This window comes from Pseudorasbora parva, chromosome 9 (assembly GCF_024679245.1).
Source record: "Pseudorasbora parva isolate DD20220531a chromosome 9, ASM2467924v1, whole genome shotgun sequence".
NCBI lineage: Eukaryota > Metazoa > Chordata > Actinopteri > Cypriniformes > Gobionidae > Pseudorasbora > Pseudorasbora parva.
The window spans coordinates 9152107-9178053 of record NC_090180.1 but is presented as its reverse complement, the minus strand read 5'-3'; the positions used below and the strand labels follow the sequence as shown (position 1 = coordinate 9178053).

Sequence of the window (25947 nt, the reverse complement as noted above, 5' to 3'; positions counted from 1 at the left end):
ATATGAGAATCCAGCAATGAGCTTGTCATGTTAAAATTCTCTGGATATAAAATGGCCTCAAAAACATTCATACACCTAATGCAGTGCATTGATAGATGGCATCTGATGGAGCTTTGTAAGAGCTAACTATAGCGATTGACTTCTTTTACAGTCCACTCACGTAGTAAATGTGGAGATATATCAGCACTAGTTTTGACTTCATAAGCTCTGAAGGCTTTTTACATTTATAATGTGCTCACCAGGGCTCAGAGGTGAAGAATGTTTGATCTTCAGATTTGAATTATTCTGCTCTGGACTATACTAGGAAAACTATACCTGTCAGAGGACCTAACCAGTGTCCTAACCAGGCATAACAATTATGTACACCACTGCTGCATTCATTAGCTATTAGCACTAAACAGTAAAACAGAACGCAAACATCGGCTGTGTCTAGACAGAGCTTTATGGCCCTAGATGCAGCCGATGCGAGGAAACAACATCGTCTGTTTTCGAGGCTGCTAGTTGGCTTGGTGTGTCCTTGGAATTATGCATTTATTTAATTATAAATATAGTAAAAACAGTAAAATTTTGAAATATAACTTTTTTCTAATATAATATATTTTAAAATGTAATTTGTTCCTGTAATGGCACAGCTGAATTTTCAGCAATATTACTCCTCAGTGTCACATGATCCTTCAGAAACCATTCTAATGCTAATTTGCTGCTCAAGAAACATTTCTTATTATAATCAATGTTGAAAACATTTGATGCTTAATATTTTTGTGGAAACTGATACACCATATTGCCAAACATTTTGGGATGTTGCCTTTACTTTAACTTAATGACATCCCATTCTTAATGGGATTATTGACATAATGACATCCCATTCTTAATCTGTAGGGTTTAATATGGAGTTGGTCCATCATTGGCCTTGCTTTGTGCACTGGTGCACAGTCATGTTGGAACAAGAAGGAGTCTTCGCCAAACTGTTCATACAAAGTTGGAAGCATGATGAAGCATTAAAGGGGTAGTTGCATGCGATTTCACTTTATTAACTTTAGTTAGTGTGTAAAGTTGCTGCTTGAGCATAAACAGCATCTGCAAAATTACAGCGCTGAAAGTTCAATGCAAACGGAAATTTTGTCTTTTAAATTTATGGCACTTTATTGCCTACAAAAATGGCCGGTTTGGACTACAACAAGCTTCTTCCTGGGTTGGTGACATCATAAACCCTTGCTAGTCACCGCAGATGTGACTTTTGCCCGTAATGGTAAGGGCCATGGCGTTTCCGGATAACCTGTGCTTGGCATTTCAGCCAATAAAAATACATGAAACAATGTATGTGTTTCATCTAACCAATCTAAGACCATTGCGTTAATTGGAGGGATGGGCTTCATAGAAGCGGGAAGCAAACAAGCTGTTCAAAGGACACTGGAGACAGCGGTGTGGAATAAAGGTAAAATATAAGAAAAATACAGCGCTAAAAAAAGAAAGAAGTATTAAGACTTGTTATACTGCACCCTAAAAACACACTCATGCCTTGAAAATAACCACGGAACCACCCCTTTAAGAGTTCCTTTCACTGAAACCAAGGGGCTAAGCCCCACATCATAATAGCCCCTTAACCAAACTTTACACTTGACACAATGCAGTCAGGCAAGTACCCTTCTCCTAGCAGTCTCCAGACTCATCCATCAGATTGCCAGACAGAGAAGGGCGATTCGTCATTTCAAGGAACATGTCTCCGCTGCTCTTGAGTCCAGTGGTGGCGTACTTTACACCACTGCATCCAACGCTTTGTATTGCACTTTGTGATGCAAGGCTTGGATGCAGCTTCTCGGCCATTCCATGAAGCTCTCTACGCAGTTATTAAGCTAATCTGAAGGTCATACGAAGTTTGTAGCTGCGCACCTCAGCTTGCACTGGCCCCTTTTCGTGGCTAAGCTTCTGTTGTTTCCAATTGCTTCTACTTTGTTATAATAGCACTAACAGTTGACCATGGAATTCACTGAGCTCCTTAGAGCGACCCATTCTTTCACAAATGTTTCTAAAGTGTCTGCATGCCTAGGTGCTTGATTTTTTACACCTGTGACCATGGAAGTGGTTGGAACACCTGAATTCAATGATTTGATTAACTGAAGGTTGAAAAGAACAGGATTTATTTGGAATTGTAAAATCTACAAGTCTTTACTGATTATTTTAATGCATCTATGCTGCTGAATAAAAGTATTAATTTAACCAAGTGGTTGACAAAATGCCATGTTAAGTTGTGACTGGTTTTACAAAGCACACGTTTACTCTTGTTACTTGTTGTGTCTTGCATTCACTGCACTGTCGCTCACTTTTTGGTTTGTTCCTCTCTCCTGTGTCTCCTCTGTTTGAAGCTTTGGTTCTTTTCCTTTCTCTCTCCTGTAAAGTACCATGCATGCCTTTAATGTAAATGTCTGCTTATGAGTCAGTGGCTCTATTCCCATGATTTCTGTGTTTCCTGTCAAAAGCTTCTGCTCATCGTATCCTGGCCTCAGGGAGGCTGAGTGAAGAAAGAGAGTAAGCACAAAAGAGGAATGTAATACAATTCCATTGCCCTTCCCTTAAATGGAAATTAAAAATATGGATTTTATTCATGAATTTACCATTCATTTTTGACCTCCAGTCAGTTAGGAAGTAATGCGCATTGAATGCAGTCATTTATGTTAGTGCAGCAGCTGTTGCATTGAAACTTGATTATCAATGCAAGTGTTTTTCTCAAGGCCTTTTGTTGTAGCAGAGAGCCTTTGCTGATTAGCTGTTTTTTGTCAGTAAGGCATTCATGCTGCTGTGACGTCTTCATATGAGTGTGAATAGTTGGCTTCATTGTTCAGTCTGATTGATGCGGTTTCAAAACAATAAATGCTAATTAAGATTTCATTACTATTGGCAGGTTTCTTCCTGCTGCAACAGAAAATTAAAAAAACTTATGTCCCTCTTTTGGGGTGTATTGATGCTCCCAAAGAGTGTTTAAGAGCTTTGGGAAACATTTGTCCAAAATTTGGATTGCAGAATTAGGTCAGTGGTTGTTGTTTTTTAATAGACTTATTGTAAGAAATGAAAATAACAAGTGACATTTTGTTATTATTAAATGTGGGTTTTTAAAATGGTCAAGTAGGAGGTGATCTATTTTGTTTTGTATTTCTATTTTCAATACCATTCTTTTTTTGAAAAGCATTAGAAATGATTTATTCAATTGATCAAAAGTGACAGCAAAGACATATTTTAGACAAAAGACAAAAATATTTAAAATAAATGCTTCTCTTTTTATCTTTCTTTTCATTAAAGAATCCCAGATATGGTTTCCAAAAGATATTATGCAGCAAAACTATTTTCAACATTGATAATGAGAAATGATTCTTGAGCAGAATGATTTCTGAAGGATCATGTGACACTGAAGACTGGAGTAATGGTGCTGAAAATTCAGCCATCATAGGAAACAAGAAGGGAAAAAAAATCTATTTTTATTCAAATCAATACAGCCTTAAGTTGGGTACGTACTGTGCGATTTATAATAGTCCTTCTTTACGATTGTTTCTTGTCAGACTGTAAGAACATGATCCCGTCTGTAAGCCATGTCACACTGTAAGATCTAAGTTGTCATTATTGTTATTAATGAGTTTTATATCATCAATGAATGACACGTCCGGTGACAGGGAGCTCATTACACACGGGATTGAGAGGGTGCCTCTCATTTTAGTCATAGTTTGTCTTAAAAAATGAAGATAATTTGACTTGTCGTAGGAGAAGTCACACTGCAGGACTGTGCACTAAATCTTCTGACAGTGCCAGAATTTCATCTGAGGTAAAATTTGATCGCAGCGGTCTTTATTCGGCTGTCGGTGAAACTATTATGTCTAAACTAACGATCAAAGAGTTCAGATTTTAGTCTAGGATCAGAGGAATCTTTTATAATTTTCAAATTTGATCTCAGACGGCCAAATTGTGGCCAAAATCGCACAGTGTACCCAGCTTTAGTGAGCATAAGAGACTTCTTTCAAAATCATTAAAAAAAATATTACCAACCTTTTGAATGGTTGTGTTTCTATTATACGATATAGTATATCTGCCATTCTATACTGTATATTATCTATAAAACTTTGAACTTGAACATTTTAAACCGGTATTCAAAATTGTCTATAAATCTAATAATTGATAAGGGTCCAGGAATGATTTGTTGTGCTACTTAAATAATAGTAAAGCTTCCATATAAATGTGGTTTGTAGATTGGTCTGTTTTCATGGCTTTTTTTTTGCCATTTGTTTTTGTTGTACATTTAATTGTGTGGTTTCCAAAAAAACTAAAACAAAACAAGCCAAGCCAATTTGCATAATATACAGCCATTGTGATAATACAATTGATTCAGGCTTTGTTGCTCTTTGATAATTGTATGCTGCACTCCATTTAATTCCCAATCTCTCACTCTGAATATTAAATAACCACTTCATCTCACATTCTGCAACATTTCACTGAAATGCTACCTTTGGTTTTTACACCATCCGTATTTCCGTACGTCCTTTCTGTGACACCCTTCTCGCCTTCCCCCTTGCGGCTCTGAAGGGTTAAATGTGCATCCTGGTCAGCGTGTAAAGGAGTTAGTATCCAGCGAGCGTGTAATCCTTCCTTTATTAATGTTTTGTTATCACCGCGGTCAGGTTCTCTCTTGCAGCGACAGCTTTTGAAAGTCATTACTCAAGCTGAGACAAACAAAGCTCATGGCAGGCCCCCCTTCGGCAGCTTGTGCAGAGTAGCAAGACCGGGCCCGACCGCTAACAAGGGAGGGCTCACACAAACTATCAATTTACCTTCCAAAGGGAAACTTTTTCAGTGATTCCTTAATGAGCTCTACCGTACCGTATATCGGTTCTTCATCCCTCAACTCTTAATTGGGCCAAATATAAGCAGACCAGCATGTCGTGATTTATTGCTCTACCTGGCAAAAATAACAAGAAAATCTATTTTCTTTTTGAGTTTAGTATGTTGGGGGGTGTTATTTCTAGGAAGATTCCCAGAGTCTTGACACTAAAGTGAAAAGCATTGGCAGATGTGACAGGACACGGGTGCGACTGCTACTGTGTAATTAAACATGGAACGAATGTATGCCTTGAAAGCACAGAGAGGAGAAAGATAATGAGGCCGCTGCATCCTCGTTCCTCCTGTTCCTGCCAGTCTCAGAAATGTGGGTGGATGTTGTCTTGCTCTCCAAACAGTGTGTGTTTGTGTTTCATGCTCTGCTTTCTCCATAACAATCACTGCATGCTAATTACAACATTAAGCTGAGATAAAGACTGTTGTCTGACAATTAAAACATAATCTTCTAGGAACATTCATCTCAATTTTCATACAACACTAGCCATCCCAAAACAGCTAACCAGGGAGGTCTTATGCAGTGAGAAGACTCCCATCAGACATATAAGATGTTTGTATGGGCGTCCGCACCGACTGAGTGACGTTAAGGTGTGAAGGCTTCTACTTCAACCCCCACCAGCCTGGAAATAGAAACGGCTTGCAAATTATAGAGAGCAGGGTCATGTGTTGATCAGCCCATTAAATTGTCATTAAAAAGCTGTCTCTTTGCCACACTCTTCCTGTCATATTGAGTTCAGTCCGACTTGACAACCAGCTATGTCAAAGCCCACTTTGAAAGCAGACCATGTTATTGAGATGCTCTGTTTGGGGACACTGAAGCTCAAGAGTGTTAACCTCTATGATAACCAACTCCAGTGTGTCTGTGCTGAGCCTTGGCAATGGATAGTCAATGGTATCATGCATGACCACAAACCTGGTGTAATTTTATTTGCTTTGAACCTTTTATATTTAACAAAGAAGTATGTTGTTCTGAATAAAACTGTTGCGTTATACAGTTTTTAAAAAGGATATGCTAATAATTTAAAATAAATACACATTAATTTTAACATTAATAACTTTGACATGGCTAAAAATGTTGTAAAAAATAAATCGCCTGCATATCCAGCTCTGGAATAAAATAAGAGACCACCATTTTCCTTGGCCCCTCAATTTTAAAATCCCTGCTTTGACTGTAAATTGTGTTCAGAATCAGAATATTAGGATGTTATTAATAATTTATGTAGTTTAGTCATGTGATGGCAAAGCTGAAATTTCAGAAGCCACAAACGCTTCAGTGTCACATCTATCTGAAATCATGCCGATTTGGTGCTCAAGAAGCATTTTTTGAAATGTTGAAAGCAGTTGTGATTCGTAAAGAAGTGTTGAAAACCCTAGACTGTAAAAATATGGACGTAGTGTCTGTGACGTCACCCATAGGATTCCGATAAGCTGTTCTGAAGCGTAAAGTAGGGCGATCTGGCCGTTGCCATCTTGGCAATGCGTCATCGCGAGTCACACCCGGATAACAGAAAATGGGCAAAGAGGCGGGTTATGGGCGGAGCTTATGTGACGCAATGACTGTAGACGGCGGATAAATGGCTATCCACCTGTCACTCAAAGTAACCACGCCCTTAATTATGCAGAACTTTAAGGATTTATATAATGTAAACAAATGAGTTATAAAAAAATTCACCCCCTCACAGTTGTCATGAAGGGCAAAATTAGCCTTATAGGCCAAAACCACAACTTCTACCAGTCTGTAAACATGTTTTTTTCTGCTGTAAAGTTGGGCATCTTAATATGGGGCTCAATGAGATTCTGCTCCCTTCTGGAGCCTTCTGGAGTGGCCAGTTTAGGAATTGCAGTTTACATTACTTCCATATTGGCTTCAAGAGAGATCACGGAGGTTGCCGCTTGGTTGAAACCAATATACAGTATATCTGAATCTTTTTACAGGATTCTTTGAGGAAATTTCCATTGCTTCTTGTATTTCATACTAGCTTCTCTTAACTCAGGGCAGATAAGAGACATTCAGGAAATGTAATTTCCTCTGAAAGAAGTACATATTAAAAAGGGGGAACTGTACATTTCATGTAAGTTTCATGAACCCCAGAAGTAAATCCTGGCATCCTGAAGCTGTCTGACTGTTGTTTATGCATACACTGTGCTTCTTTGTTTAGTTTTTTTGTAAATACTGTCATTATAAGGTTCTCACAGCAGCCGAGTTTTTGAGTAACTGGCTGGGCAAGCAGTCTTTTGTTAACAGTGTAGGTTGTCCTAAATTTCACTCTCTGAATGTTTTTCCAGGTGCTACCTCTATAGTGCCCATCTGTAATGAATCCATGCTGAAAAGCATTAGCCAGAGACCATTGTTCCGATATTGTGAGGAAATACAGACGTGTAATGCATTTACGAGGCTATATTGTGGACACAGATTATACCGCTTTAAATGTCATGCAGCGTGGCCATAGTCAGAGTTTATATGAGGTGAGGTTGCGGTGGACATCCTGGAGACTCGTTCTCTGCTGTTACTCTGCTGAGACACAGAGAAGACAAGGCTTTAATGAGGCCTGCTGTGAGAGAAAGAAAAAAATGGAAGAAAAACAAAAGGGCCAGAAGGACTGAGAGAGAGAAAAAAAATCGATAGAAAAATACAATGAATTGGAGAATAAAGGAATGTATTGCTTTGGCCATGGAGAACAAATGCTGGTTGAGATATGCTAGTAATGATTTATCATTTATATATGTATTTAAAAAAAATGTTTCCAGCCTCATAATGACTCATTTGTTGACACAGAGAGAGAGGGAGAAGGAGCAATAGAGACATGAAATGATTATTTATTCATGTCACTCCAAATGCATGTGATGTCATTTTTCTATAGACTGAAGGAGAAATTTTGAGAATGTTTGTGTAGTTGATAGAAGCAGGAAGACTGCTCTTGTGTAGGTTGTTGTTTAGTGCTGGCCTCCAATTATACACTACACAAATCTATCATCAGAGCAACAAGGGAAAGATTGTTTCTTTCCTAAGGAATGATTCAGTAGTAAACCTAAGCTATAAGAACAACTGTTCAATTATGGTATTTGTGTATTTGAACGTCTCTCTTGAGTAAACACTCTTTATAGAGAAGAGAGGCAGAGTGCGGTGTGTTGTCAAAGAATATTGACAGAGTGTCTGTGTACTTTCATCACAAGCTCTTTAACAGCTTCCAGTGATGTGGCCCCTTTGAAGGTGGCTTAAGAACTTCATTTGATAACACAGGAGACCTAAAATGCCAGAGGCTTAGGTATTTTTATATCTTCATTTTATTTTTCCGTTTGTATTTGTTTTATTGATTGTGATTCACTACTGGCTTGAAGACTTTTTTTGCACATTGTAGTTTTCAACATTTGATGTGGTTTAGCTGTACCAAAGAGACGTTAAAAGGGTAATATGCTGATAAACTAATAAAGAGAGATGTTAAACAAATTAACCAATGACAATTAAATCACTTTTAAACTATCTTGTGGTATCAAAACTGTACATCATTTTATTTTTGTAACCACTTAAGTGATGGAACCATTCTTCCAATTATCAAACTCCTTATCAGACAGTAGAGCATGGCAATAGCAACGCCAAGGTCATGGATTTGATTCCCAAGGAATGCATGAATTTAAAAAATGAATAGCTTGTATTCAATACAAGTCACTGTGGGCAAAAGCGTCTGCCAAATCGATAAGTAAAGAAATAATACAATAATAAAATAAACTTCACCCTGAGGCAGAAACAACCTCCTACTATTCATCCCCTTGTTATCTGAAGAAGAGCAACATATAGCCTGTGTGGTTGTTGACTACTTGCATAGAGGCTTTTAGTTCAGTGTTGTTTATAACTTACACAATCAGCCCAAGGATGCAGTAGCATAGGGTTTCATAGACCTTTTGTATTTCGATTGATCTAAATAAGTGCCTTCTTTCTCCCCCTAACCCACTTTCGTCTTTTTTTTTCTCACAGGTGGCTTTCACATTGGACTCTTAAACATCTGATTCAGACCTGTAAAGCAAGATAAAGAACGAGAGAGAGAGAGGATTGAACATCTGCTGAACACATCAGTGGAAGGCTGTCACCAGGTGGGCTGTATGCTGTGGCTTCTGAGAGGGGGCTAGAGGACTTCTTCATGCCCACAGGCCTTGGGTGTTCACAGGGGGGATGATCTGGAGAGCTGCACACAGGCCTATCATTAGGCCATTGGGGCCCATGCTAAGGAATGGATAGTTTTGCAGCTAACAGTGCAACTTCCCTTTAACTATGGGGCACCGGTGAAGGATTGCTATGGAAATCTTTTTTTCTCTTGGAAGCAGCTCAAGCAGCAGTTGAGGCTACGGAAAGCACCTTTCATTTTGATTTTTTAGTATTGATACACTTTGACATTTTTATATGAATGAGTCTTCATAGCATTATTATTTTTTTAGGTGGCTAACGTTGTACAACAAAACACATTTTCAGATTTATGAATTGCAAAGACCATGGCGGCTACCTATCGCATAGTGGTCAGTAGCATAAACTGTTATAACAGTGTTGTGATTGACCGTCGTGTCCAACACACTGTACACTACTGTAATGGACCCTGTGGTGCACTAAAACATGGACTGAACTGCACAGTAGCTCACCGCAGCACTTGTGCTGAACTTTTTGATACCCCCATATCCAGAAACTGTTCTGACCGGCCCATCGCTATTCTTGAGTCTAAAACGTTGGAGAACGGCAACACAGGGTCTGGGGCCTTCTGTGATGACTACCACCAGGTCATCCCCAGAGTCAAGAAAGGATCTGCCATCCAAAGCTCAGCAAGCCTCAAGGATATTACAGGCGAAGCCATTAACCTGGCCAGCGGGAAAATCAAGGAATTTTCATTTGAGAAGATCAAGTACTCCACCAGTCATGTGACTTTCAGAAAGGGCCGTAAGGTTCGGCCGGACTCCTTCAGCAGGAGATCTACTGATCTAGATATTATCTATGGCCAGTTCACAGGCAATGATGAGAACTGTCCTCCATTTGGCCTGTTTCAGAAATCTGTACTCGAAGAGCATAAGCTAAGTCGCAGTGCATCCCTGGAGCAGAACCTAAACAATGTGGCCACACTCTACCTGAACAGCCTCACTGAGGAAAACCTAATTACCCGCATACTTGAGAAGACCAAGGCTGACAGCAGTGCATCAGGAGAAGACATTAAAGCCTGTCTGGACATTCTCCTCAAATGCTCTGAAGATCTGAAGAAGTGCACAGACATCATCAAACAGTGCATCAAAAGAAAGTCAATGGGTGGAAGCAGCGACGACTCTGGGAATCCTGAAGCCATTTATAAAAATGTGATGGCTCGTCTCTCCAATTATCTGAAGAGGCTTCCTCTTGAGCTGGAACAGGGGCAAAGTGTGAGGCAAGAGCACAGCGAGCTCGCTGAACTAGTTAACAGCATACACGGGCTGCAACAAATCCCCTTCTCCCCTATTTTTGGCAATGAGCAACCTCCGCGATATGAGGACGTTGTTCAGTCGCCTCCGCCCACTAAGCCTCGGCCTAAACCCTCCCAGTCAGAACCGCCAGATAGCTCTAGGGATCATGCAGGCAATATAAAAGCTATTCAGAGCCTCCCTGGTTTATCAGCACGTACACCTTCATCAACTAATGGGTTTCCACATGGCAGTTTCCCTTCAGCTTCCAGTAGCGGTTCAATGCCTTTTAACTGCCACCACACGGCCTCAACCAGCCGACCAGACACATTCTCTTCCACAAACTCTCTCTTGTCTAGCAGTAGCGAAAGTCTCTGTAAGGATGCCATGGAGGCTCTGTATATTGAAGAGGAGGATTCAGATGTGATCAGGGTGCCTGACAGGGCAGTTAAAGGGGATGTGAAGCACAGCTGTAGTCTTTCGGACCCCAGACCTTACTCCAAAAGAACCACTGGCTACTCTGAGCCTAGTAGTGGTGTTTCAGATAAACTCCACGAGCTTAGCCGAAACGGAACTGTGTTTAAGCCTAAAAACGACTCCACTGTCAACCAAATGTACTTGCCAAAAAGCACAGATTCTAGACTGTTCTCGAGGTCAATCTCAAACATTAATAAAAGCGGAGCTGACGATATTGATAAACTTTTGATGGACCTGGAGTGTCTTTCCCAGAACATGCAAAAGGAGCCTCCACTGCCCCCTAAACTTAAAAATTGTTCCCAGCAGACAGGTTCCCCCCAGCATTTAATTAGTAACTCGGTGGCTAAAGATATACCCGTGGCGGATTTATCTGGACCCTCGGTGGCCAAGCCACCAGAGCTAGGGGTTGAGGCCTCTGAAGAGGATGATGGAGCTCTGCTGCTCAGGATTCTTGAGAGCATTGAGAGCTTTGCTCAGGAGCTGGTGGAGAGTGGAGCTGGGAGAGGAACTCAGTCTAAGGAACGAGAGGTCATGCGTCTTCTCCAGGACACACTGGCCAGCACTAAAGCAGAGGTGGCTCCACTCCCACTGCCTGTGCCTTTGTCTGAGACTGCACCTGCAACTACACCAACACTCTCAAGTGCACCTGCTGCCATACAGACACCTGTATCTACTGTGAGGGACACAGGCTCAACACTTCTCATTCAGCAGACTCCTGAAGTCATCAGGGTGAGTTCAGCTAAACTAGGTTAATGTAAGGTTTTTGTAAGTTGACATAGCTCTTGCAGAGAATGTGTGCCATTTTTTAAGAAAAGTGGTAAAATGTTAAAAATGAGAGGAAATAACAGTAACACCTTGTTTACATGTTTAAAATGGTATATACCACTGAGATTGCCTGCTTGAGCATCAATGGGTGTTTGCAGCCATTTGTGATTGTGGTGCATGAGTTTTTCTGTTGCCATCAGTGGCAAAGCTGGATTTCAGCATCATTGAGCTACTTTGGGAATGAATTCAAATGCATGCTAGGACTTTCAGTAAGCAGCTTCAAGACAAACCAGAGACTCATACGCAGCTATAAGAAACTACTACATTAAGTTTTTCTTTGATACTCAAGGGGGTAAATCATAATATTATAATATTAAAAACCGAGGACATGTATATTTGTACAGGATAATTTTGTCTTGTGGAAGATATAAAAATATCTTTCAGATTCTCTTAAGGGGTATATATTATATGGTGATGGTGTTACCATGTTTATATTTTACAGCAGGGGTTTTCAAACTTTTTTAAGAGCGACCCTCTTTTTTTTTAAATTATCGCGACCCATATATAGGCCTACAACCATTTGCATTCAAACAATTCAAGCGAAGCATAATAATACTTATATTCAATGGGCAGTTTGACTGTATTATCTATTAAACCACTAGATGGCACAAATTCAGCGCAACACTTTTCTTAAACACAGCCTTTGAATCTTGATGCATTCAAACCGCAAAGTTGATTTGGCACTAATTGGATCTAGCTATACATGGGACGCTAATTAACTGTTAAAAGAATTTTAACCAATAATTAGGTTGCTACATACCTTATTATACACTAACTACACATATACATACAGCTCTGGAAAAAAAAATTGAGAGACCAGTTAACATTGAGAAATCAATGTAACCTACTACGACCATTATAAACACTACAAACACAGCTATAGGCCATTTTAGTCCCCCTCACTTGACAACAAATCCTTTAAATTTAGCGGTATTCGGAACATAACAAGAATAAAAAATATAAGTTAACAAGCCAAAACAAAATAATTTATTTAGAAACTGAAAGTAACCAGCATTAGGCTCATGTAGCCTAAGTCTCTCATTCAAATCCACGTTTCCATAATTGCAATGTATATGGATGCTAAACCAATATTTATTATAGACTTTGTACTTCACTCGCGTCCCAATATTGACTGAAAAAATCTGCACAAATGTGTTTGTAAACACAATACACAATACAGCGGAGTGATCACACTGAATGGCACACATTTGATATGTTAGGTTGACTATTTTATTTTGATAATGAACAGGCTGCGATGTCAAGTTTGCAGTGCTGAAATATGCAGTGTGTGCACGAGAGGCGCCGGCGTGATCGAACAGAATAAATTATATATATATATATATATATATATATATATATATATATATATAGTTAGTGATTTTAATTTAAAACCTTTTTAAATTCCCAGGTTGATGTCCAAATGATATATCTTGTTGTTAAACTAATATCTAATAGCCTTAAACTCTTACCCCTGAGAAATACAGTGGGTTGCAAAAAAGCTTGTTGCAGTTAACTGTGGGGTCAGTATCATGTGTCTTTTGGAGCTGGCTGTCACCTCTAGTCCTTTTTATCTTCACATCCATCATAGTGGGGAGAAGAAAGCCCAGTTTGTGAAACTCTAGTTCAGGGTTCTTGGGTGAGACTCTGGCACGTACTGGACGTACTTGTTTATACATCTGAATGACAACGAGTCATCATGTAGTGCAAGTCTAGATAATGTGTTTTAGTGTTTCATGACCCTTTTCTACAAACGCTCCGCTCTCTAAAGTGTTTTCAAGCCGTTTATATCCTGTGTCAATCCTCCTGGCACATTTAACCCTCGCTCTTTATGTGTCCTGTGTTCTATCTCGCTCCCACCCTTTTTATCTTTTCTCTCACTGTTAAATCCTCTCTTGTTTATTTTCCTGGCTTTGTAAACCAATACCAGCTTAGGTTCTATCTCGGGCCTGCTATTTATGACGTTGCCATGACATCTGTCAAGAGTGGAACCCCCTTTAATAATGGGCCTCCTCCTCCAGTCCTATTTCTGTACTCTCTCAGCGCATAACTAACAACCCTTAAGGTTGGATGAGTCGCATACTTGCGCGCAAACACACACGTACACACCCGTAAGCACATATAGAAAAATGTCCTGATGGCTGATGATTTAGGTTTTGTAGACGTGTCAGATAAACTCGCACATTCATGCTTCCCCAAGACTCAAGCACTAGGTTTTATCTCAAACAACAAGGTTGAATTAGTTCATATTTAAAGTATGCTTGTCACATTAGCTTCATTTCAAAGATACAAGTGTGAGATGTTTAGTTAGAAAACATAACATGCACGTCCCCCAGTAACTGCCTCTCATTGGTCCGCATGTTATTTTGGGATTGAGTTGTGATGCTGTAGCCATGCAGTTGGTGTGGAGGACACACAGTCCTTTTTCGAGAGCACTGGTAGGTCATAGCTAGAGCAGGCGGCAGGGATTTTGGCACAGACACTGTTAATGGTGTTGATTTGCCTAGGGCACTTCTCCTCCTCCTTGTCATCCACAGACAAAGGTGTCAGGAAGACTAAATCAGCTTACTCCCCGCCTACTATTTCATTCCGCTAAGAGACTGGCTGTCGCCAGAAGGAAAACGGACCCAGTGTTGCTGTGGGGGTCACGGCTAAGTTTGGGAATAGCTTTCTGCTAACCTGATCACCTCTCTGGCACCCGAGGGAGCAATAAAAATAAGAGCGCTACGCCAGGAGCCCTGCCCACTGCCCCATTTAAACACAAAGCTGCCAATCACGGAGATAAACAAGGCTGCGGAAACATTAGACCCATGCATTCTCCCTCTGATCAGTTGTGTCATACCTGTTTGCTGTTTACGATGGGAATCTAGGGTCTTGTTTTTAATGTGTTGCACCTGCAGTGCTTTCCTCGTTTCATCTCATTTAGTTCCTGCATGTGTCATCAAGAACACAAAAGCACTGAATGGATCAAGATGTGGCCCATCTGTCATCTGTCAGCATCTCAGCATCTAGGGAACCAGCTCCAGATCTAACAGTTGCTGGTGTGCATTGCGACAGGACCCGAGTGTGGTCTTTTTGTTTGTGTGTCTTTTTCCATCTCATGGCTCATTACTAGACCAAACAGCAGGTGAGGTTGAAAGTGGACGCTTAAACTGGTTTGGGCTTCCTCGCCTCTGTCTCAGAGCTGACAGGGTTATCTGTTGCTCCGGATGCTGGGCTAGTACTTCTCTCTGGAGATGGCTTATTTACCGCTTGTCTTTGTTTCTTGGTTTCACGCGTGCGTCATGGTGAAACCTTTGAACGAAATACTTTATGTAGGCGATTGTGAAGATAAATAAAATACATGAGTCTTCAATGGCTAATGAAATGAGTTTTGACAACTAGCATTTATTTGCATTTGTGTTTAAAAAAACTAATTTAGCATGTAGTATATTAATTATTTATTGCATTTGAAATGGATGATTTTTAGTGTTTTAGTTTATAAAGACAAAATAATGTGCAATTTAAATATATGGCATGTTTGTGTGGGAATAATAATGAATGCATTTTGAAATATTCACGGTGCAGTGCTATTTCAGCACAATTAGTTCCGTGTTGAACCTAATCACGTATGGTTTGTGCAAGATTTTGCATTGAAATTCCATGTGCAAAAATGGTTGAACTGTTTATTACATTCACCCCTCAGATTTGAGGCCTGCGTGTAAAACCTTCCTCCAATTAGCCTAGAGACAACTCTCTCCATGTTGGACTGGAGATCTTGCCCTGTTGGTGTGACCACATGGTGCAGACAAGGCAATATGTCCTTCACTGCACCTGTCAGGAAGTGCTGTTAATCTCCATGGTGACAGGGAACACCCTGCTTGGCAATAAGAGTGTTACAGTCAATATAAATCAGAAGGATCTCTTCCAAGAGCTCAGGCCAACTAGTCATGCTCAGAGCCACAGACACACCACATCGGGTCACCACTGGCCAGGCCGCATTTGAGAGTGAGTCGACATGACACCTCTGTTATATGAAGAGAAACTACAGTGTTCTTCTTGTGTTTTACTGGAGTCTGGATTCTCAGTGAGTGTGTGAAAGCCCCATAATCTCGGAGAGTAAGGTTGATCCAGGCATCTCCAAAGCATTGTTCTGAGGTGTTTATTTGTTATTTATATACAATTGTAGTGTTTATTAATATTTTACATTAGCTTTTGTTTTTATATTTTCAGGTTTTAAGTGAAGTCATTTACTTTTTATTTTTATTTTTAGTTATTCGTTATTCTAGTGCTCTACTTTGTTAGATTGTAGGCTTGTCATCTAAAACACACACACACACACACACACACACACACACACACACACACACACACACACACACACACACACACACACACTGTATACCCCACTTTTACTGTAGTGTAATTACAAATAGCATTGCTGGTTTAGTTTTCTCAGTATTTTCCTTAATTAAAACCCATGTCCAATCCTCAACCTCATTTAAATGTGCTTACATCTGCAGATAACTGAGACTTATGAATTGTGCCCCAGTGATTTCTTTTTTCTTTGCTTCTGAAATTATGTAATTTGAGAAAACTAGCAAACCACTGCAATTAAACCCCCTCAATTAATGAGTCACTCCTCACAATCCATCAGATTCTGAGAAACAAGAAGCAGATTGAAAAATTATAGCCTAGGTGCAGCGAAAACCAGTTGGAAAACAGCAGTATGTTAATAATGCATTTTCCACACAGTTCACTTTTTACACCTGTAAACTTAGTTTATATACCTGGAAGTCAAATACATTTTCAAAGAACGTTTCGGCCTTTCACAGTCAGAATCACTAAAGTTGCTCTCTCCTAGCCTGACAAGCCAGACCCACATCAAGATGTTTGGTCTGGAAACTCACCATAGACAGGGCTCAATCCGAGGGGCGGGATAAACGGTTGTCTTTCAAACTCTCTCTGCACTGCGTGCACGCAATTGGATATCGCTACAACCAACCAGAGCAACGAAGGTGAAGCAGAGCTCGTTGAAAGATTAAACTTTCGCCGTATCTGGTTGGCAAAACTCAGAACACATCTTCCCTTCTTAAGAATGACTTCAGTGCCGTTCTTTGTTCTTTTCTCAGAGAAAAGCTTAACTCCAAGTCTTCCAGAGTCACGGTCAAAGCTGATTCGAAAGACTGACGTTCACCAGCTTCTGTGTTTACTAGAAGCACGGAAGCGCAACTCGGTCGTCATTATGTTAAGCCCCACCCACTGACTCTATACACGATGTGATTGGCCTGACCAGTGTTTGGCGTTTACAGCTCAGAAGTGTATTAAGAGTTGCTAGATGACACTCACGGCAGATTAGATTTGCTGCCGCTAGGGTGCGTCTAGATTTCTAGACTAGCTCTCACCCTCAAGGACATATAATACATATAATATATATATATATATATATATATATATATATATATATATATATATATATATATATATATATATATATATATATATATATATATATATATATATATATATATATATATATATATATATATATATAATTTTTTTTTTTTTTTTAAATGAGTGAGTGAAGGGTGCATGCACGCCTTTTGTGTCCACCTTCTTATTTGCTCAAATTGTTTGCATAGGGTCAGCAGGGAATTACATCACCGGCATGGCTGCCCCGCAGAGGAAATGAAATCACAGCTGAGGTTTGAGCCAAGAAACCCCCTTATGTGTAACATCCTTACGTGAATCACTGCCTGTTGCTATTTGTGAAGGGTTTCCAATACAAAAAAAAAGTTATGGAAGAGGCTATAGCTCTGGTGAGAAACAACATAAAAGTACATGGCAACAAGACAATATCTCCTCAAACAGCAGTGTGTGTGTATATGCACTGATAGAATCCCCCAAGTGATGTCAAAACTTTTTTTCCCAGCCCCTGGGATTTTTTTTCCCAGGGTTTAGGATGTCTGAGGAGATGGGCTAAAATGGTGCTTAAGCCTCCATTTGTGTTGGGGGCTGCATTAAGTCCTTGAGCTGGCACGGGGATTTGACAAGAAAAAACAGGAGCTCTGTGTTACTTCCTGTACCATGACCATCAGCTCTGCTTCCTATTTTTCAACAATGAAACGGTTGCTCATTCACAGTCACAAACTATGTTTTATAATAGTTAGGTGAAGAGTCTGATGGGATGTATTTGAGTTAAGCAGGTTTCTTGTGAGATGTTTAATGTGATTTTACAGCTATTTGTCAGCGATTAGATATTTTATAGGAAGGATAAATCCTTTGTGTGTTTGTGTTTACAGCACTATTAGTTTAAAAAATGTTAAGCCACAAGTGGTTCGTTTTGTGTTGAATTATTGTTCATTAAAATGAGATTGCTTTTGTCAGAGAATTTAATTGAATCTTCAGTCATCTCAACAACTCTTCTATGAATCAAACTAAACACTCAGACTAATTTAACATTTTTAACTAAACTCTGAAATATGTCTGGAAATTGGACAGCGCATTGTTGTGAAATTCTTCAGAAATGTTTCAAAATAGGGACTTTTGTATATGCTATAAAAAGCTGTATGAGGCATTCTTGGTATCAGTGCTTAGCATAACTAAACTGAATTAATATCTCATAGATGTGATCAAAGCTATAAAATATGTACATACACACACATACACACAGTTATGTTTTTGTGAATTGTGGGGACTTTCCATAGGCGTAATGGATTTTACACTGTACAAACTGTCTTTTATATCCCCCTACACCTACCCATCACAGGAAACATTCTGCATTTTTACATTTTCAAAAAAACATAATTTAGTATGTTTATAAATCCGTTTATATTGTGCGGGACGCTGGCTGGTCCCCACAATGTAGGTGAGGTTTATATTAAATTTGTTTGTGGGGACATTTGGTCCCCACAATGTAATATTAACAAGTACACACATACACATGCGCCTTTGCAGGATGTCATGGGGGGGTGTTCAGTAGTCAGACAGAGCCCTTCACTTTAACATGCTATCTGGAAGTTGCTATCCAAGAGATTACCCATTATCCTATGAACTGTGTGAAAGACAAAAATCTAATTTATAATGGCGTTCCGAAACCTTCCATACTACTCATGTGCCTTGCATTTGAATAATCAAGAGCAATTTCACTTTTAATGCCCGAAGCTCAGCACAAGTGCTTAAAAGACAATACAGGCTTGCTGAATTCCAGAACTGCAGTTGTCATTGAAAAGTGTTAATGGCTGATTTTTATCAGTTCGCTGAGCACTGGAGGGAGCAGTGTTTTAATGGACTCTCATCTCATAATAAACCTTGTCTTGTCATTGCCACGGTCACATTAACCTGCTTCGATGCTCGCAGACTTTGTTGTGATACATAAAATCGGTGGTAAACAACAAGCTATATTTGTTTGAAATTAGCCTCTGTGTCTTTAAAACAGGTAAAAACATTCTCTTCCGCAGTTTGTGCTAGAGATCTCCAAATCACGGCACCTGGGACGTCGACAGCTATCCAATAAAGGAAAGCCTTTGATTCTGGCAGCTGTTTATCTCTGTGGTTGGTGTTTTGTCCATGTCGAGATCCATGTCACTGAGTTCTGACGTTGTGTATTTTTGCATCTGGTTCTGCTGGTGGGAGTGAGTAGAGGGGAAGAAAAGAGCACAAGACAAAAGGGGAATGGAAAGTAAGATCTCAGTAAACACTACAACTAGATAATCTGACCAGAGAGTGCTTGCAATGAGATGGCCACAGCAGACACAAGGACTCATGCGCTTATGATTTTTAATCCTCAGATAATGACTAGCTAGACATGAAGAGAGTGAGTGAAATATGTATTTATATTTTACTGTGAATCAGCTTTGTGTGCGTGTGCGTGTGCGTGTGCGTGTGTGTGTGCGTGTGCGTGTGTGTGTGCGTGTGCGTGTGCGTGTGTGTGTGTGTGTGTGTGTGTGTGTGTGTGTGTGTGTGTGTGTGTGTGTGTGTGTGTGTGTGTGTGTCCATGGCCTCCAGTAATTTTACTGTAAATCTGAGTCATTGACTGAATGGTCTTCAGGCATTAAGTCCACTTCAAAAAGTTCTTAGACGAGACCATTAGTGTTTCTATATTTTTATTCAAGAAGCATAGTCTGCCATCTAGTGTCTTAGAGAGAGGTCACAAAATAATCATAGAATGCTATGTATACAGAATGTCATGTATGGAAAAAGACAAATGTTTGCCTGGCATCATAAGGCTTTTTTCCAACAAGCCGCGTTTGTTGTGGTTACTCGCTGCTGACTGTATTTTCCACCTGTAATCCAGTGTAGTCCGGGGAATTTGGGAGGTGTCGGCCAATGAAAGCTTTATCCTCGTCAGAGATTCCATCTCCCCAGTAGACTCACCCTTTAAAGGACGTATTGCCATAACTATACTGTATCCACTATCTAAGAGATGGACAGAATGTTGTTACAAATACATTTTATGTTTAAACTATGATTCTTTATCCTCGTAAAATGAAGTGTGTAAAGTTCCTGAACAGTTTTAAATGAGTTGGCAAATGCAGTGAAATTATAAATGTACAGCGTGTGCGAGGGTGGATGAGACATTTCAGAATCACAGGGTTCATGACTTTGTGTCTTCTGGGTGGTAAATATCATAGCTTTAAATTGTTTTATCTAGTCTAACAACTGCTTTAAATGTGGCAATAATGACTAAGAAGCATCATATTTCAAAGTCTCTGTGTTCAATCCAGGTATTATGCTTGACATTCACATGGTTTGATAGGAATATATTGGTTGAACTGTTGTTACATTGTTTGAAAGGGTTAGTAACCCCATAAAACGATATTGTCATCATTTACTTAACCCCCTCATGTCTCTTTCAAACCTGTAAGACCATATTTAAAGAATTTCTCAGTGTTCAAAATATATTCAGAAAAAAGAAAGTCATACAGGTTTGGAATGACATGAAGGTGAGTAAATGACTGAACTACCCTTAACTTTAGCACATATATAAATATGGGCTCATACCCCCATCTGCTGGTGAAGACTATAAGTGTAGCAGACCTCAACTCAAAGCAGTTCTCATAGGCCTACCTTAAAGTTAAGTTGAAAAATGCCTATTTTTTACTTGTGTGTCTTTCCTGTTTATTGCCTCTAGTAAATCGTTTTAGAAAACAGGCAGTGATGCATCCAGTTGCACCTGTAGATTGGAAAGATACAAAACTGTGCAAAAACATTGAAAACTACAAAAACATGCAGCCATGTAAGTAGAATACAAATATCAGATAACATCTACACCGATCAGGCATAACATTATGTCCTAAATATTGTGTTGGACCCCTTTTCCTGCCAAAACAGTCCCGACCCATTGAGGCATGGACTCCACTAAACCGCTGAAGGTGTGTTGTGGTATCCACCAAGATGTTAGCAACAGATCCATTTAGTCCTGTAAGTTGCAAGGTGGGCCACGATGGATCTGACTTGTTTGTTCAGCACATCCCACAGATGCTCTAATGGATTGAGATCTGGGGAATTTGGAGGCCAAGTCAACACCTCAAACTCGTTATTGTGCTCTTCAAACCATTCCTCAACCATTTTTGCTTTGTGGCAGGGCGCATTATCTTGCTGAAAGAGGTCACAGCCACCAGGGAACAGTGTTTCCATTAAGGCTGTACATGGTCTGCAACAATGCTTCGGTAGGTTGTACGTGTCAAAGTAACATCCACATATGGATGGTAGGACCCATGTTTTCCCAGTAGTAGCCCAAAGTATCACACTGCCTCAGCTGGCTTGCCTTCTTCCCATAGTGCATCCTGGTGCCATGTGTTCTCCACACAAGCGATGCAAACGCATCCAGCCATTCATGTGATTTAAATGTGATTCATCAGACGCAGGCCAACTTCTTCTTTCATTGCTCTAGTTCTAATGCTCACATGCCCACTCCACTGTTGGTGCTTTCGGCGGTGGACAGGGGTCAGCATGGGCACCCTGACTAGTCTGCGGCTATGCAGCCCCATGATGAACTGTGTATTCTGATATCTTTCTATCAGAACCAGCATTAGCTTCTAAAGCAATTTGAGCTACATTAGCTCGTCTGTTTGATCGGACCTCACGGGCCAGCCTTCGTGCCACGTGCATCAATAAACCATGTCCCTTTGTATTAGATTTTGCTGCTGTTAGTACCTCACTTTTCTCTATGACACCATGAATGTACAGGTCAAAGAAGGATGCTAATCTGGTAGTTGTGGTATATCTGGGTTAGCTATAGAACATAGACATTTAATGATCGAGTAAATGGTATAAAAGTACAGGAATTCTGACACAGTTAAGATCTATAATGGTTGTTATGATAACTAACATTAGTCATGCTACATTTCATCTATACAGAAACAATGCTGCATCAATAGAACCAGCTTGTTTTTAGTATGGCTTAATTTGCATTTTTGCTAAACGTTTTTCAAAATCAGAATGCTAAGACCCTTACAGTTTCATTGCATTTTGTTTTCAGGCTCTCTGCTTATTTGGTTGTAAAAACTATAGTGAGTAGGCCTTTGGCCAGCACCTTCAGGCTGCTCTGACCTGCCCTGAAATAGATGGCAGCCAAGTGGTAAACAACAGCATGTGGAGAATACGTTGAGCAAGAACCACAAACACAAGGCCACCACAAATCAGTTGCAACAATCCTACATGTTCATGTCACCTCAGTCAATTACCAAGTATTCATCTAAACTTGGAGCTTCCAAGTCACAGTTGTTATTGCTCTTATTTTTTTACACATATTTTTCAAAGAGATTTGCAGATGTCCACTAGTGGACAGCATGCGTTGGTTTTAAACTGAATATATACTGCATTAAACATTCTACAGTAATAATATGGCAATATTGTGTGTATTTAATAACAAACCAATCAATAAAATTATATCAAATCATGTCAAAACTGTAAAATATATACAAAAAATAGACATATGCAATTGATTATATAGAAATATTGCAAACGGAATTGAACATCATACAAGTTGAACTTCACATATCTCAATCCAGTGAACCAGAGTATGTCGATTTACCCTTATTAGCTTAATACAACAATTTTCATTACTAATTCGTATCAGCAACAAAGTTCAAATCACAAATATGCTGTTTTTAATTAGTGACCTAGAAATAATACAATAAATAAATAAAATACAACAGTTATTTAAAATCACAAGTTTCCAAAAAAGATTTAAAAGCATTTACTATGAGAAGAGTTTTCAAGTTTGAAGCTCATTCCATTCTTTAGTTGCAAAATAGGAAAAAGCTGATTTGCTGAACTCTGACCACACACTGGGAACAACTAGATTAAATTTTGTTGTTGCTCTAGTACTTAGTATTAGAGTAAAATAATAAAAAAAAACAAATATATAGAGGTCATTTACCAAACATAATAATAATGGCTTTGTTATGAAACAAGTAAATGCATTTTCTTTCCTTCTCATGTGTAATGATGATCATCCTAAAGAATTATATAAAATACAGTGGGGAGTACGAGAGCCAGTATTAATCGTAGCATGATATAAAGTGTATATATAATATATATTTAACGAAGTTACATTAACCTAGAATGTTTTTTTTTAAATAAAGGCATTCAATTTCACTGAAATCAATGCATTTGATATTTAATAAAACAATTATTTAAGATTCTATTTTTAATGCATTTATTTCACTTGTGTCATTTAAAATAAATGACAATAAAATAATACATTATTATATATTAAATGTGCAATATGTAGGATTTTGCAGTAAAATATCCAAAAGCCATTAAGCCAGTGTTATACTTTTTGTTCAGTTTAGTATTTACAATATTCCAAATGTTTCCAACTATTTTTAGATGGTGAGAAAATTGGGATTTTAACCAAGGAGCCGGGATGTTTGAGGGAGTCGCCTGTCAATGCCGTCATATCTGTGTTGTTAAAAATGTCACTTTTTGAGGTTGAGCATAAATTAATTGTTGCTCACGGGGATGAGGCTTCAAGAACTTCAGTTAGCAGCTGTGATAGCCTCATGCAGACAGGCAATGAAACTGTTCACACTTTTATGTTCAAACCAGAGTTGACAATGATGGACAGACTCAAGAAAAAGTGACAACATGTAGAATGCAACAAGATGTTCCTGAATGGTTAGTTGATGAATTTATGTATCTTCAAGTCACTGATTAGCATATTCTGTCATGATAATCTCACCCCATTTGCTGCATGTTCCTGGGGGCAGGGTTTATGTAAATTTCAGGGTTAGTGATGTCACTTTCCCGGGAGGAAGCTCGTTGTAGTCCCCACCAGCCGTTTGTTGTAGTCCTTTAAAAGAAAATATCTCCCTTTGCTTTGAACAGTTAGCAGATTGCAGATGTTTATGCTCAAACAGCAACATTATACACTAACTTAAGTTTAAAAAAATGAAATCATAATCAACCACCCCTTTAAAGCATTGCTTGAAATTTGAAATCGGCTAATTCAACATGTCGTGTCTGGCACTGAGTGTAAATACCCAAAGTCGTGTCTCTCCAAATGAAGTTAATTTGGATTATTCTGGCTTTTAAAGAGCCGTCCCGTCCTCCATTGGCCCAGCCTTTGTGAGCTGTAATTTTAATGGTACTTCTTTCAGTGCTCCCACTGTGTGGCTTTTCATAGAGGAAATCCAGCTCGGAATAGAATAGGCCCTCATAAAATCCACTTCCTCAATTCAGCTCTCTGCCGAGTGTGTGTGAGGAAATAAGGCCCCTTTCATGCCCCCACATTCCTCAGAGGCTCTCAGAAGTCCAGGTAAAGGGTTATCGCTATGGTGATGGCATTTGGCACTTCTATTTTCAAGCTCTCAGATTCAAACAGTGGTGCGAGTGTGTGTGGTGGGGGTAGAGTATTTGTATGTGTTTCTAAAGTCTGCCCAGTGCCTGCTGCAGAAATAAACTGCAAATTAGAAGCTTTATCTTTGGGGGATCATTTTACACACATGGCAGTCGCTCCTGCGTCATAGCGAGCAAGCGAGCGAGCAAGGGGAGGTGGGGGTGAGGACAAAATGGGCTGTCCAGCCCTGGTGCTCTCTTTCTGCACTGCAGTAGAGATAGACGGACTCTGCCATCTGCCCCCAGTCACTCCAACTGTTTGGGTTCAACATGATATAACAGAGTTATATGTGTAGAGACAGGCTTATGTGCTATGAACACCAGTTTGCTTTAATAGGCTAAAAGAATAGTGTTGATATTAACAGGATGGCTGTGTTATTATATAACTCAGAATAGATCAGGGTACTTTATAGTATAGTACTTTTAATAAATCTGATTAAAGATACATGAAATATTGGCATGATATCACACCAATCAATGTGTTTAAGTACAGCTCTAGTACTGACATTCTGAAGGCACAGGCCTCACCTGAAACTCAAAATCATAAAGATTTGGCAGCATCATTCATCTGATTTTCCTAGCATCCCGTGTTTGCTTAAAAAATTGATAATGTTCAGTGCTAGTAATCTTTTTTGTCCTTTTTTTTATTTTTTATCCACGTCGCCCATAATGAATAACGGCCATAATGCAATGCTTTAGGGGTCCATTTTAGGCCTGCTTTTCTTTTCAATTTATATGCTGCCATTGGGTGCCATTTTTAAGAAATATATGCTGTTACACAGTTACACAGTTTTATCTACCGGCAAAAACTAACAGTTCTTATCCCTTGGACAAACTGTGTGACTGTTTTGAAGAGAGCATATGTTGGATGGCTAATAATTTTGCAATTAAATGTAAGCAAAAGTGAAAATTTTATTTTAAGACCATCCAGGTTCTATCTCCGCCAGTGTTAAACCTAATGTAAGGAATCTTGGGGTTACATTTGATTTGTCACTAAACTGTGAGAAACAAATCAGTTCAGTGGTAAAGTTTCTTTAATTTGAGATTGTGAAATGAAAGAGTTTTTGTCTCCAAAAGATCTAGAGTCTGTAATCCATGCCTTCATAACATCACGTCTGGACTGACTGTAATTCCCTTTACTGTGGTCTAACTCAAACACAATGTTCAAAATGCTGCCTCGAGACTTTTTCAGGCACAAAAAAAAGAGATCACGTTTCTCGCGTTTTAGCGACTTTTACATTGGCTTCCTGTTAAGTTCAGAATCGATTTTAACATTGCGTGTTTTTGTGTACAAGGCTTTATCTGGTGTTGCCCCAAAATACATAAATGGTCTTCTTTCTCCTTACACTCCCCAAATAACTCTTATGTCTTGTTATCAGCTTCTTTTAACTGTCCATGTTTTTGCTGTAAAACTAAGGGTGATTGGGCCTTCTCTGCTGCAGAACCTCTAGAATCATCCCTTCAATGTGAGGTCTGCTCCTCCATTAGCCAGCTTTAAATCGGCTCTTAAATCTGTTTTTTTCTGTTAACTCTGTTGCT

The 25947-nt window shown here is 39.3% G+C and overlaps 1 protein-coding gene across 1 annotated transcript in view; it reads left to right on the top strand.

Moving 5' to 3' along the window:
- ppp2r3a (protein phosphatase 2, regulatory subunit B'', alpha) overlaps window positions 1–25947 on the top strand; it is an 88723-nt gene that overhangs the window by 41683 nt on the left and 21093 nt on the right. The window contains exon 2 of the mRNA XM_067453749.1: window positions 8849–11490. Coding sequence (XP_067309850.1) covers window positions 9361–11490 — 2130 coding nt within the window. The 5' untranslated portion in view covers window positions 8849–9360. The remainder of the gene's footprint in view (window positions 1–8848; window positions 11491–25947) is intronic.